The 13,122-nt window shown below is 42.4% G+C and overlaps 1 protein-coding gene across 4 annotated transcripts in view; it reads left to right on the forward strand.

Moving 5' to 3' along the window:
• slka (STE20-like kinase a) overlaps positions 1-13,122 on the forward strand; it is a 59,741-nt gene that overhangs the window by 42,164 nt on the left and 4,455 nt on the right. For 3 of the 4 annotated variants that reach the window (XM_034184198.1, XM_034184201.1, XM_034184200.1), the window contains 5 exons: positions 4,333-4,462; positions 9,019-9,143; positions 9,243-9,437; positions 10,447-10,572; positions 12,900-13,013. In XM_034184198.1, the coding sequence (XP_034040089.1) occupies positions 4,333-4,462; positions 9,019-9,143; positions 9,243-9,437; positions 10,447-10,572; positions 12,900-13,013 (690 nt within the window). Of the gene's footprint in view, positions 1-1,504; positions 1,577-4,332; positions 4,463-9,018; positions 9,144-9,242; positions 9,438-10,446; positions 10,573-12,899; positions 13,014-13,122 lie in introns of all 4 variants that reach the window. The other variant, XM_034184199.1, reaches the window with a different exon arrangement.

The following is a 13,122-nucleotide window of genomic DNA, read 5'->3' on the forward strand; positions in this document are numbered from 1 at the left end:
TCGGGCCGGGACATTCCTAATTAAAATGATTTTTATATAGCACTTTCCTAAAAATCAAGGCATGAAAGAAATTAAACTCTAATAATGAAAGAATTGTAAGAAAGTGAGGTGAGGTGGATTTTCATGTTGATTTGACACAAGTTTTACGCCGGATGCCCTTCCTGACTTAACTTCACGTTACATTGAGAATGGGCAGGATGGCCTTGAACCAGTAGCCTTCCGCACTGAAAACAGTCACTCTTAACCACTTGGCCACAACCCCTGCCTGTAATAATAAAGGAATAAATGCCAATAAAAAAAGTACAATACAACACTGCACAAAAAATCCAAATTAAAGAGCTGATAATACACACAAAATGTGCAACTTTTTTTGTCCTCATCAAGAGGCCTTTTTTAATTTATACCTTTAAATTTATCTAATACAGACTAGACATGGAAAACTCTGGACACTACCTCCAAACGAAGCTCTCCAGGGTCCCTTTGAGTCCCTAGCTTATGGTACCCACTTACCCCGAAGGAAATAGGCTGCCCTGAACAGAACCATGAGTGGAGTAGGCAGAACCAGAGATAACCTCCTGAAATGGGGATGGGTGAACTCAGTCGAGTGCCCACGCGGCCACCCTGACCAAACCACGCAACATAGTCTCCATTATTGCGAACTGGGCCCAAATGTCACCCAACAAAACCTATATGATGCCAACCAAGAAGCCCTGAACTGGTTGCAGTACTGGCAGGACAAGATATGATGATCTTATACTCTGAAAATACAGTAGTTTTGCAAATCTCCATAGTACCTGAACATCATGAACCTGACAGTCACAGTAAAATTAAATAACCATCTCTTGTGCTATTTATACATTTAACTATATATATATATATATATAAAGATGCAGTGCTGCATCTTTCCTTCTGAGATCACAGAGCCTGAAATTGTGACAGTGCACTTGTCAGCAGTGAGGTAGAAATGATAAGTCATGAACGTGTGTGCAGTCTCAGTGTACTTCTATCTCCAGATCACCTGTTTGCTGTGAATCCTGTAGGAGTTTTCCATTTCTACTTAAGTCCCTTTAGACGTTTCTGCTCCCCCGGTGCTTGTTTTACGAGTTGGATATGAGTCATGCACTTAAGACTTTTATTTATTCATGTTTTATTTATTTTACTGTTAACACTCCATAACCCAGCAGCACGGAAAGTGTTCTAACAAACCTGCTCTTCTGCAAATTGGATTAAACAGAGTGCTGCGTTTATGAGCCGCTTTAAGCATGAGGAGACGAATGAGAGTATTATTAACTAATTAACTGACGTCCTGCTAACATCCCGTAGAGAATGCCGTGGCACGCTCCAGTCGGGGACCTTCCCAAAGCAGAGCAGCGCCTCCTCTTAGATCATTCAGCGGGAATTGGTGTGCGTGATTGTGTGGGCGCGTGCGTGTGAGTTGTTCAGCCTGATGTGTGTGTGTATGTTTGTGTGTCCCTGATCAGGGTGAGTGTGCTCTCCTCCGCAGGCAGTGGCCCAGGTTATGATTCAGTCTTTTCAGTTGTCCTCATGCGCACTCTTCAACGCTGAGATGCAGGATGTAAGTGTCCCTTTGATGTGTTTCTCTCTGGCCCATACTTAGATGTGTGCAGAATTTTTTTTGTTTCTTTAGCGACAGGATAGATTGTGATGGTTGGGCACATGTAAGCATGGTCGATGTTTTTTGTCATCACTGTGTTTGTGCAGTGGATCTTCTTTCCTCTTCTGCTCCGTACTTTCCACCACCAATCCACAAGATGTTCTACGTCTGCTCTATTATACATGTTTATATCATACTACACAGTTTTTGCAAAAAAAACAAAAAAACAACGTTGTCTGTTAGTACACATGATGCCCTCAGCCCCAGATGTTGTTTTTGCCGTTTCAGATTTCCCTGATAGGACTAATGTAAGCCATTGGTTCCCAACTTGGGGTAGGAGCCCCCCTTTGGGTGGGGGAGGGGGCTCACCTAAGATCCTGAAGGGGTGGGGGGGTTTGTCTGCTCTGAGGTTGTCACATTTAGAAATGCATGTGCATTAGGGCTGCAGCTATCGATTATTTTAGTAATCAAGTATTCTATCGATTATTCTGGTGATTAATTGAGTAATTGGATAAAAAGTACTTTTGTGTTTTTTAAACATCAGTAGTCCAGAGCTCTCCCCAAGCAATGGCACAAGGCTACTGCGCCAAAGTGTTGACCATTTTGCTGAAATGGCGATGGGATGTGGCTTTCTGTTTTGTTTTGTTTTATCCAACTTGTAAAATTTGACCATTTTTAAGGTTTTTTTTTTTATTATAAAGGTTGGTGAACTGGGTCCCTGCGTGATATATTATATATATATTATATATATATATATATATATATATATAATATATTATATATTATATTTTATTTATTTATTTTATACCACTTTCTCTGCAGTTCAGCCAATGCATTTCAGCTGGAGGTTGAACATGCAAGTCTCACAGTCAGTTTTTTTTTTTATTATTATTATTTTATTTAAGTTACCATGTTTGTGAAGCGTTGTGCATTGCCCAAAAAAATCGAAAATTATAAAGCGAAACACAGAAGAAAGACTGGACTTCTGCCGTTTGTCAGTGTAGCCGGGGGCGGAGTTGTGACTCGCACCAAGCAGAGACAGACAGCAGTCGGCCGCCGGGTCAATAGTCACTCCCCACGTCGAGCGAGCCGTGTTTTTTTTTTTTTTTTTTTTTTTAAATAGACAAACACACTGCTTTGCTTTAAATGTGCAGTAAGGCTATTTCACATGATCAGTGTGGACCTTCTTTCTCTTAAAAGTAGAGGTGGACGGATCGATCCTAATATCGATACCAACACTGGTATTGATATTGAACGATCCTCGTGTAAAAAGATCGATACTCAAGCTTTTTTCTCTCCTGCACGCACTGACTGCTGCGTACGCAGATTCATCAAAGTCTACTGTCTGTCTGTAAGAGCAGTGCTGCACTGTGTCACACAACACAGAGCAGCGCACCCTCCCCCCTCTGGTCTTTTATTGTTGCGCCATCACATGGCTCAGCGGCGCCAGCCAATTTTGTTGTGGTGTGTTAATTTTGTTGTATTGTGGTTTGTCAGCCCTCTACCTCAGGAGATTTTGTTTTAAGTTGTGTTGAGTGATATTTTTTTAAACAAAAATGTTGATTGTGATAATAAAGTATTTTGTTGTCACGTACAATGTTTGGCGAAAGTCTATCCTAGGTCTTTTGGATCCTTTGGATCTATGAAGGTTAAATATGAAAAAGTATTGGTATCGATATTGGTGATACTGGGCCTGTATTTACCCAATGCTTTTGGTATCAATACCAAAATTCCCGGTATCGCCCACCTCTACTTAAAAGGCTTTATTTTACTCTGTGTGTCCCGTTGGAAAGCTGTAGCTATCGTTGCTATCTGGATTAGCTGTTATGCTCTTGTCTTCTGTTTTTTATTTTTTTTATTTTTTTTTTTTCTGGGGACGTTGCAGCGCCACACACAGGCCTGGCACATGTACTACAACATTGAACAACGCTTCGAGGCACAGAATTTACCTTGAACATTTTTCGTAATCGAATTATTCGAGTTACTCAACTAATCGTTTCAGCCCTAATGTGCATAATATCCACACTTAACGGACAATCAAAACTGATCAAAAAGCTGCTTTATTTTTTGATGGATGGACCGTAGAGAACGACAGGGAATTGGTATTAAAATTATATATATGTTACAAAAAAATTAATAAAATGTCATTAGCCACATACTTATTTACATGAATATAATTTGCCTAATTTGTTGCCATGCGTTCTTTGATAATAAGCATTACATGTGGACGTATCACGATAGCTACACTGAAAGAATATAGTTCAATATAGTTTTTTTGTCCTTAAGTTGATTGTGTAATTTTAAGATGGAAAATCCCGATTCATAATTATGTAACAGTAGAAAACAGCTTGGGCACATGATTTATTGAGTCATTCATGCTGTAGTCTGTGAATGTCGCCGAAGATGTTGTGTTACATGAAACTATGAAGCTCTGCCGAGCTGTTAACTCTCCTCCTTTCTTTCTCTCTTCATCTCCATTGTGGATCGTTGCCATCCATGAACTCTGAGTGTCTCCGCAACTGACTCCAGTTGGTGCTGTGACCTGTAGTGCTCTGTGTGTTGTACTTGGCCTGATGCAGACGATTTAAGATTTCTAGACTCTTAAGATGCATCTCCATTTTGGTTACTTCTCTTGGCTCTTACTTGTTCTTGTTCTTGCTTCTCCATGGTTTCCTCTTGATGTTTCTCACTGCTCTTCCTCCTTCTCGGCTCCTCAGGAGCAGGAGTTTCTGCAGAAGCAGCAGCAGGAGTTGGACAGCGCTCTGAAGAAAATCATTCAGCAGCATAAACTGGAGATCGCCACAATCGAGAGAGACTGCCTGAACCACAAGCAGCAGCTGATGAGAGGTGGGTGACTGAGACAAGCCAACTTTTTTGAGAAGAGACTGAGGGTGTATGCAGTTGGACTTACCATGATGGAAGATATCTGATGATGTCCCCATTAACAGTTAAATTTGAGTAGAGTTGGATTTGGTATATTGCACTTTTCCATCTGAATCAAAGCTTAAAGTGCTTTACAGTGATGCCTCACATTTAGGTGCTCAGTACATACATGAGAGCAAAGTGGGGATTAAGGAGGTTGCCCAAGGGCCCTTAGTGATTGTCTGGTCTGGCAGAGGTTTGAACTGGGCATCCTCTGGTCTCACGCCCAATGCTTAACCACTAGGCCATCATCTCCCCAAGCGTGGTAGCGCGGCTGTTGCGGGTTGGCTCACCTGAGTGGTTCCACGTCACCACACAGGCTACTGCTACATACTCCACAGTACCAGAAACCTCCAGTGAAACGTGGTTATCAGCCTGTTGGCATCACTGAGCATCGTGTCAGCTATGTCAACAGGCATGCGTATTAAAAGAACGCATTTTCCAGGTTTCATGTGCTGACATTCACCTGCATTCCTTGAGGTTTTAGGTCTAGCTCGTCTATTTTCTGTTACTTTGTCAAGGTTCAAGCAAGTCACTAGTAAATTTGATTACACAGTTCACTGTGCAGATGGGATGTGGTGATATGTGTTGGGAATGCTTCAGATTATATCATCAAAAACCACTGCACTGTTTGATTACCAAAATTTTCTGCTCTGTGTTGGCAGGTATGACAACCCCCCTCAGATCCTGTTGGAATATCTACAACGTGTCACTCTGTTGGATAGGGAGTTGGGCTAGAAAATATATAGACCTGGGTTTATTTCCCTGTCTTGTAACCAATCCGTGTCCTTGGATGGGACCCTTGCATTTTCTTTCAGTCCATACAGCTGTAAATGAGTCCCACCCTTGGCTGGGGAAGTAGCCTGCGTCAGAAAGTCCAGGGGGAGTCATAGACTCTCATCCACTTCACGCTGCAAAATCTGAGGATAAGCACAGGCACCATCGGCCTCGGGGCCTCTGCAGGACTTGCTTTTTCATGGATATCAGAGTTTGTGCAAAAAAAACAATGCCTTACCATAATTTCCTTATTTTCTGGAGTACAAGTTGCATTTTTTTTAAGTAGTTCGGGTGGTCCTGCCATTTATACTCGACTTGTATCCCAGAAAGTTGCAAGTTCTTTGTTAATAATAATAATAATAATAATAGCTGTTTATATAGGGCTTTCCCAGGAATCAACACACTAAACAAAATAAATGCCAATTAAAAAGTGCACTTTAAATTAAAGAGCTGATTTAAAAAAAAAATAAGATAAAATACAAATCTATTGTGCTCACATTTTTTTGTTTCCAACACCGTGGGCCAGCAATCTGTGTTCATCTGCATCAAATAACACCTAATATGTTGTGCAATGCACAATTATTTGTCCACCTTGCTTATTTTTGTAATTTAAGTCCTTTTGGTACACACCACAGGCTGAAGGCTTCTTGCCAAAATCCACTGTTTACGTCCTGTTCTGTGTCCATCTAATGATTCCTTTACTTGTCCATCTTGCTTAATTTTGGAATTGAAAAGTTATGTAAAGTAACAGCACACACTGTGGTGTGCGTATGTACTACTGAGTTCCTGTGCAGTGTTAAACGCACCCCCTGGGAAAAGCTGTTTAATAACAAGTTCGACATACAGATAAAAGTTTGGACTTGCACTCCAGAAAATACAGTGAGGAGAATTGATCTAGGGGCCGTGTAGGATATTCCAGTGTTGAATAAGACGAGAGGGTTTTCTTTTCTTTTTCTTTTTTTTTGGGGGGGGGGGCACGTAATTTATTGAGTCATTCGTGCTGTAGTGAGCTGAGCCATCATCTCAAATGGCAATACTTGGATTCAGGTTAATCATCTACTTTGAGGTCCTCCTAAATGGCCGCACTTACATTGCATCAGAGAAGATGACTGGCCCAAACGGATAGTACGTGTGAACTGGGAACATCTGGAGGAGCCCATTGTCTGAGAGATCTTCAACTCATACCTCCGGTGGAGCTTTTCTGCCCACAGCTTCCACAAGGATGCCCCTGTGGAAGTTGGGGGCATTGAACTAGAATGGGCAGTGTTCAAAGCTTTCATTGCTGATGCTGCAGCAGGGACTTATGTACTGAAGGTCTTAGGTGCCTCAAAGGGCGGTAATCTTCAAACACCACGGACACCCGTGGTCAAGGAAGCTGTCCGACAGAAGGAGTCTTTCTGAGATATGTTATCTTGGAGGACTCAGGAGGCAGTTGCAAGGCACAAACAGGCCTGAAGACCAGCTGCCTCTGTTGTAGGAGATGTAAAGCAGTGCATGTGGAAGAAGTTCAGAGCATGAGATCCAATCAGAAATTCTGAAGGCTCTGGGTGTGGAGTGACTGTCTTAGATGAGATCTGTTCAGCATTGCGTGGAGGTCTGTGACAGTGAAAAAAGGAGTGGTAAACTGGGGTGGTGGTCCCCATATGTAAAAAAATAAAATAAAAGGGACCAGAGAGTGTGTGCCAACTACAGGGGCGTCACACTACTCAGCCTTCCTGATAAAATCTATTCCAAGATGTTGGAAAGAAGGGTTCGGCTGATAGCCTAACCTCAGATTGAGGATGAACAGTATGGGTTCCGTCGTGGCCGTGGAACAACCAACCAGCTCTTCACTCTCACAAGTATCTTGGAGGGTGCCTGGGAGTATTCCCCTCCAGTCTACATGTGTTTTGTGGACTTGAAGAAGGCGTATGATCAGGTACCCCGGGGGATGCTGTGGGAGTGTGGAGTGAGGGGGTCCCTTCTCACGGCCATCCAGTCCCTGTACTCACAAAGCGAGAGCTGTGTTGGGGTCCTTGGCAGTAAGTCGGACTCGTTTCCGGTGGAGGTTGGCCTCTGCCAGGGCTGCACCTTGTCACCGATTCTGTTTGTGATATTCATGGACAGGATATTGAGATGTAGGGGAGGAGGGTCTTCAGTTTGGTGGGTTGAGGGTCTCATCACTGCTTTTTGCAGATGATGTGGTCCTGTTGGCTTCATCAACCTGTGACCTCTAACACTCACCGGGCCTGTTCACAGCCGAGTGTGGAGCGGCTAGAATGAGGATCAGCACCTCTAAATCTGAGGTAATGGTTCTCAGCAGGAAACAGATAGGCTGTCTACTCCAGGTAGGGAATGAGGTCTTGCCCCAAGTGAAGGAGTTCAAGTACCTTGGGGTCTTGTTCACGAATGAGGGGACAATGGAGCGTGAGATTGGCTGAAGAATTGGTGTGGTATTGCATTAGCTATACCATACTGTTGTGACTAAAAGGGAGCTGAGCCAAAAGGTGAAGCTCTTGATCTACCACTCAATCTTCATTCCTACTCTCACCTTTGGTCATGAAGGTTGGATCATGACCGAACGATCTAGATTGCGAGTGCAAGTGGCCAAAATTGGTTTCCTCGGGAGGGTGGCTGGTGTCTCCCTTAGAGATGGGGTGAGAAGCTCAGTCAGTTGTGAGGAGTTCAGAGTAGAGCCGCTGCTCCATCATGTTGAAAGGAGCCAGCTGAGATGGTTCGGCATGCGGTAAGGGTGCCTTCTGGGCACCTCCCTAGGGAGGTGTTCCAGGCACGTCCATCTGGGAGGAGACCCCATGGATGACTCAGGACTAGGTGGAGAGATTATATCTCCACACTGGCCTGGGAACACTTTGGGATCCCCCAGTCAGAGGTGGTTAATGTGGCCCACTAAAGGGAGGTTTGGGGTCCACTACTGGAGTTGTTGCCCCCACGACCTGATCCCGGATAAACGGTTGAAGGTGAGCGAGTAGATGACTGGCCAAAATGAACTCCATCTGCCAGTAGAAAGACACCTTATCAATGGCAGCATATGCTGCACTGATCCTTCATATCAACTGGCATAATTGCAGCAGGACACTGATTTTGCACAGTTTAATATCCACGGATCCACGGGGAGTTCTCACACCTGACTGGCCAGAAGCAACGCAGATGTTCAGCTGTGCAGTTGTAAAAATCAGTTTTCACGAGTTGACTCATCCAAAAGCATTTGTGTCATTTAAAGACCCGTCATACACAAGTAAGGTGGACATGCAGCAGCGCTGGAGCAAAAATTACCATTTAAACACAACAAAGAATGTAGCTGAAGCAGACTTCTTGTTACAAATGTGCTCTTGTGCTCCATTACTATGTCATAAGTTAAACTAGGTAAAGTGAGCAGTCATTCTTGTGTGTTTCAACCATGGATGAAGTTTCTGTTAGTTTCCTTCATACAAACGTGATGCTGCTGTTTTAAATTCTAAAGTATAGCCCAGTGTAGCCTTTGTGTTCACCACAACCATGCTGACATAATGAGTTTGTGATGTGCAGCACGTACAAATGACACTCCAGACGTGTTATTGGAGAAACATGTCACAGCTTGCCCAGCCAGATGACTTGTCTGTTTTGTTGTCTTCACACTGCGTTCACTGACGGGCGTGATCACATCTGTTACCACTGGCCTTACTTGACGTTTGCATGTGAACTCATGTTCACTTGTTGTCGCGCAGCTCGTGAGGCAGCCATGTGGGAATTGGAGGAGCGCCACCTGCAGGAGAAACACCAGCAGCTGAAGCAGCAGCTGAAAGACCAGTACTTCCTGCAGAGGCACCAGCTGCTGAAGAGGCATGAGAAAGTACGAGCTTTGCCAAACGTGCAGGTTTCCCCCATGACGACGTGAGAACCGCACGCGTCAATGAAGCCTCACACACGTTTCTGTCTGTGCGTGTCACAGGAAATGGAGCAGATGCAGCGCTACAACCAGCGGTTGATAGAGGAGATGAAGAACAGGCAGACCCAAGAGAGGGTCCGCCTGCCCAAGATCCAACGCGGCGAGGCCAAGACCCGCATGGCCATGTTCAAGAAGAGTCTCCGGATCACCGCTTCTGCCGCCATCACCCAGGAGCAGGAGAGAGAGCGGGTTAAACAGGTAGCTGCAGGTTCACGCTTCTCTTGCTGACCTTTTGCAATTTTGCAAGAGTTTGAAGATGTGTAAGTAGTAGCAAAATGGCTAAACTTAACTGTTTCAAAACATCAACCGGTTCATAGTTCATGTAGATCAAATCAGGGGTCCGGTATCAACGTAACCCTATAAATTATTGTAAATTCTCTTTAAATTCATATCAGCTAATTGTTTCATCCCTAATAAGAATGATCCACGATGTACCTTGACAATTTTTAAAATGTTAAAATGAAAATGTTTTTATGACGGCATCTTGCTGAGTCATGAGTATTCTGGATTGTAAATGGGGGAAATACCAATAATGCAGCAAGACTCAAGAACGTAAAGCAAAGCCCACAAAGAAATTTCAAGATCAGATCTCAAGATCAGATCTTCCTCTTAAGCTACAGCAGCAACCGTCATTCATGATCCATATTTTGTAGCCGTGTATAGGAGTCGTTGGTATTTATTCCATTGCAGTGTACAAGCCAAGGCGGCATAGTGGTGACATCTTGTTGACACCTTTCCATGTTGTGGCATTTTGTACTGTGATGCAACATTTGTGATGTGTCGTATTGATTGACTTCACAGTTCACGATGATTATTTCTGGTTATTTTGTCTGATTTGGATGAGGTCATGGCGTTGTCTTTGTTGTGAGAATGGTCACAAATTATAGTTCATGGTGGTTCACTTTCTGGAGCTTGATAGCTTGTGAAAGACGTAAACAACCATTAAATTGTTCTTCACTGGAAGAAGCAGTTTGTTATAACTGGATTTTGACAAGATTTTTCATGTTTTCACGTCACATACTCATCAAATCACGTAAAATGACCCTTTGAAACGTTTGATTTAGTCTGCATAGTGATTCACTGAGTAGTAGCTCACTACTGCCAACAGCAGGTTTGGAGAATAATGCACCAAAAAATACACAAATATAAAAAGCTACACACACTCTGTTGCAACATATGTGACAGCAAAACCCCATGTGTGGTTCAGTTTGCTTCCCAGGAAGAAAAGAGGCAGAAGAACGAGAGACTTCACCAGCACCAGAAACACGAGAACCAGATGAGAGATCTTCAGCTTCAGTGTGACTCAAACATCAGGGAGCTGCAGCAGCTACAGGTGAGGCCACAACATCTACCCTGTATAGAGGATTTGAACGTGCACTTGTAGATATGACTGTAACATGGGTAATTCAGTGGACTAAGGAGTTGGGTTATTGACATTTAGGTCAGGGTTCAATTCCTGGTTAACCTCCTGTATGTGTCTATGGGGAAGACATTGGGGTTGGTACGCACTAACCAGCAATGGTCTGGCATCTCATCTGTGGGTGTCATAGAGTAGTTGTTGTGAATGATAATTTGTCTGTATTTCCAGCTATTGGAATAAAATACCTTTAAACACTGTATCTGTGTATCCATTTAAAAAAAATGTCTGCACATGTACAAATCACAATACACTTGCAAGTCTTGCAAATGAAATACTCCAGGGCTGCCCTGCATGTTTTTTCACTCTCCCTGCTCCACCCACATCTAATGAACTATGACAGGTGTTCTCAGCCAATGAACAGCTGGGAATTACCAGATTAAAATAGTCAGGTGTAAGTCGAGCAGGTGCCCTCCTGGAACAGATGATATTTGGAATATTTGAATTTTTGTTAAATGCGTCCAGTCCTTTTAGAAATTTGCAATGCCAGGATTTCAACAACCAATATAACAAATAATTCAACCAGTCTTTCTCTATTTATTGATTGATTGATTGATAAATAGAGCATCATGTCAATATCGACACAGACACACAGAGATGGTGACTATATCTATGTTTGTTGATTAGTCAGTATGCAAAGATATTTTCATCTATTTTGCTCTGTGTATATTTACAAACATGAGGCAGTAATTGGTGAATTGCTGCTGACGCTCCAAAATGACACATGCATAGTGAAGGCAGGGGGGACTGAATTTGTAAGGGGGGGGCATTCAGTCTGTGACACCAGCATCACAAATTCCTGGAGGGTCTGGACTAATTTTATTACGCACGTTCGGTTTCTGAATGCACATTTGCAGATTCTGTTATGCACTCACAAATCTCAGGATGCATTTACAGATTTTTATTTGTTTGTTTGTTTTTTTACACACACATGCACTCAAACTCAGACATTGAGATACAGCTGCACAACTGTCTGCATACATTTGCAAATAATTTTGCTAAAATAACAGCCCCATATAAACCATCATTTCAGTTTGAAACTATTGAACACCAAACTGCAACACTTCATCAAACAATTACAGGGGGCGCAGACCTTCAGCAGCCATTGTCCCCAGGTTTTTGAAGAAATATCTTGCCTCTAATATTGCCAGAAATATTGTTCCCCTGTAGTTCACTGCATTGATGCTAATTTGGAGTTTCGTGGCTTAGATTTGCCTTTGGTAATTTGTCAAGATTAGTCACCCCAACCCTATTTAAAAGTGTAAAACTGTTGTGGAATTTTTCCAAATCCATTTGCTGTCATCCTGCAGTCTTCCTTTTTTCTCGCTGCCATCTTGAAGGCAATCCTGCGCATCCTTGGATATTGATGACTGTACCACAATAGTCTTGATAGAGTCCTAATTGTGTTGTGCTAAATCATGGTGCTTCTTGGTTCAGGCGTGATGACTCGTCTTGTGCGTTGTACTAAGGTCAAGGTGTTCTTGTACAGGAGTCTTATGAGTTCACAAGACATGGTCAACATTCCCCACCACAACTTTGACATGGTGTAATCTTGAACAGTCGTAGTCAAAAACGTGTATGTGGGAACATGGCATGCCCAAACTCAAATTCAAATCAAATCAAAAATTTATTAATTTATATAGCGCCAATTCACGACGGGGTCGTCTCAATATTGGCACTTCACTCAACACAACTTGGAAAAACAGAACAAAATGAATTAAAAGATTAAAAAGCACAATAAAAGAATAAAAACATGAAAAAGTAAAAAGAATAAAAACACACAATAATATAAAATACTAATGCTCAAATAGGGAAAAATGGATTAAAACTGGTCCATAAATATTTGAAACAAATTATCCAATAGCTACAAGTGAGAACAAACCATCTGTGAGGTAAAAATAGTTGGATCTGGATTTCTGTCCAGGTCAAATGCAGCCTGAGTGACACACATTCTTCTTTTTTTTATCCATAAATATATATACATGTGCAGTTGTTGATGCTGACAGAAGTCATCAACTTGCTCTTTGACAAAACACGTTTTTAGTGTTTAAAAATAATGTTATGTTTTAAGTGATCCTGATCATGGAAAGATATTGCTCGTCAACCAACCCTGTTTTTTTTTTTTTTCTTTTTTCTTTTAATACAAATGATCATAATGAGACGTCACCTCACTCGATGTCTGGAGGGCTTTTACATTTAATCCACCCACATACGCTGAACTGTAAACCCACATTTCTTCTCAGAACGAGAAATGCCACCTGTTGATTGAACACGAGACCCAAAAGCTGAAGGAGCTGGATGAGGAGCACAGCCAAGAGATAAAGGAGTGGAGAGAGAAGCTTAGACCCAGGAAGAAGGTAGTTCCACTGTCGCATCACTCTAACAACTTCTCTCAGCATTGTTTATACAGCCACAAATAATCAATCTTGGAGTCGTGACAGATTATCAGTTTTTCCACTTGTTTGT

Source organism: Thalassophryne amazonica, chromosome 13 (genome assembly GCF_902500255.1).
Source record: "Thalassophryne amazonica chromosome 13, fThaAma1.1, whole genome shotgun sequence".
Classification (NCBI taxonomy): Eukaryota; Metazoa; Chordata; class Actinopteri; order Batrachoidiformes; family Batrachoididae; genus Thalassophryne; species Thalassophryne amazonica.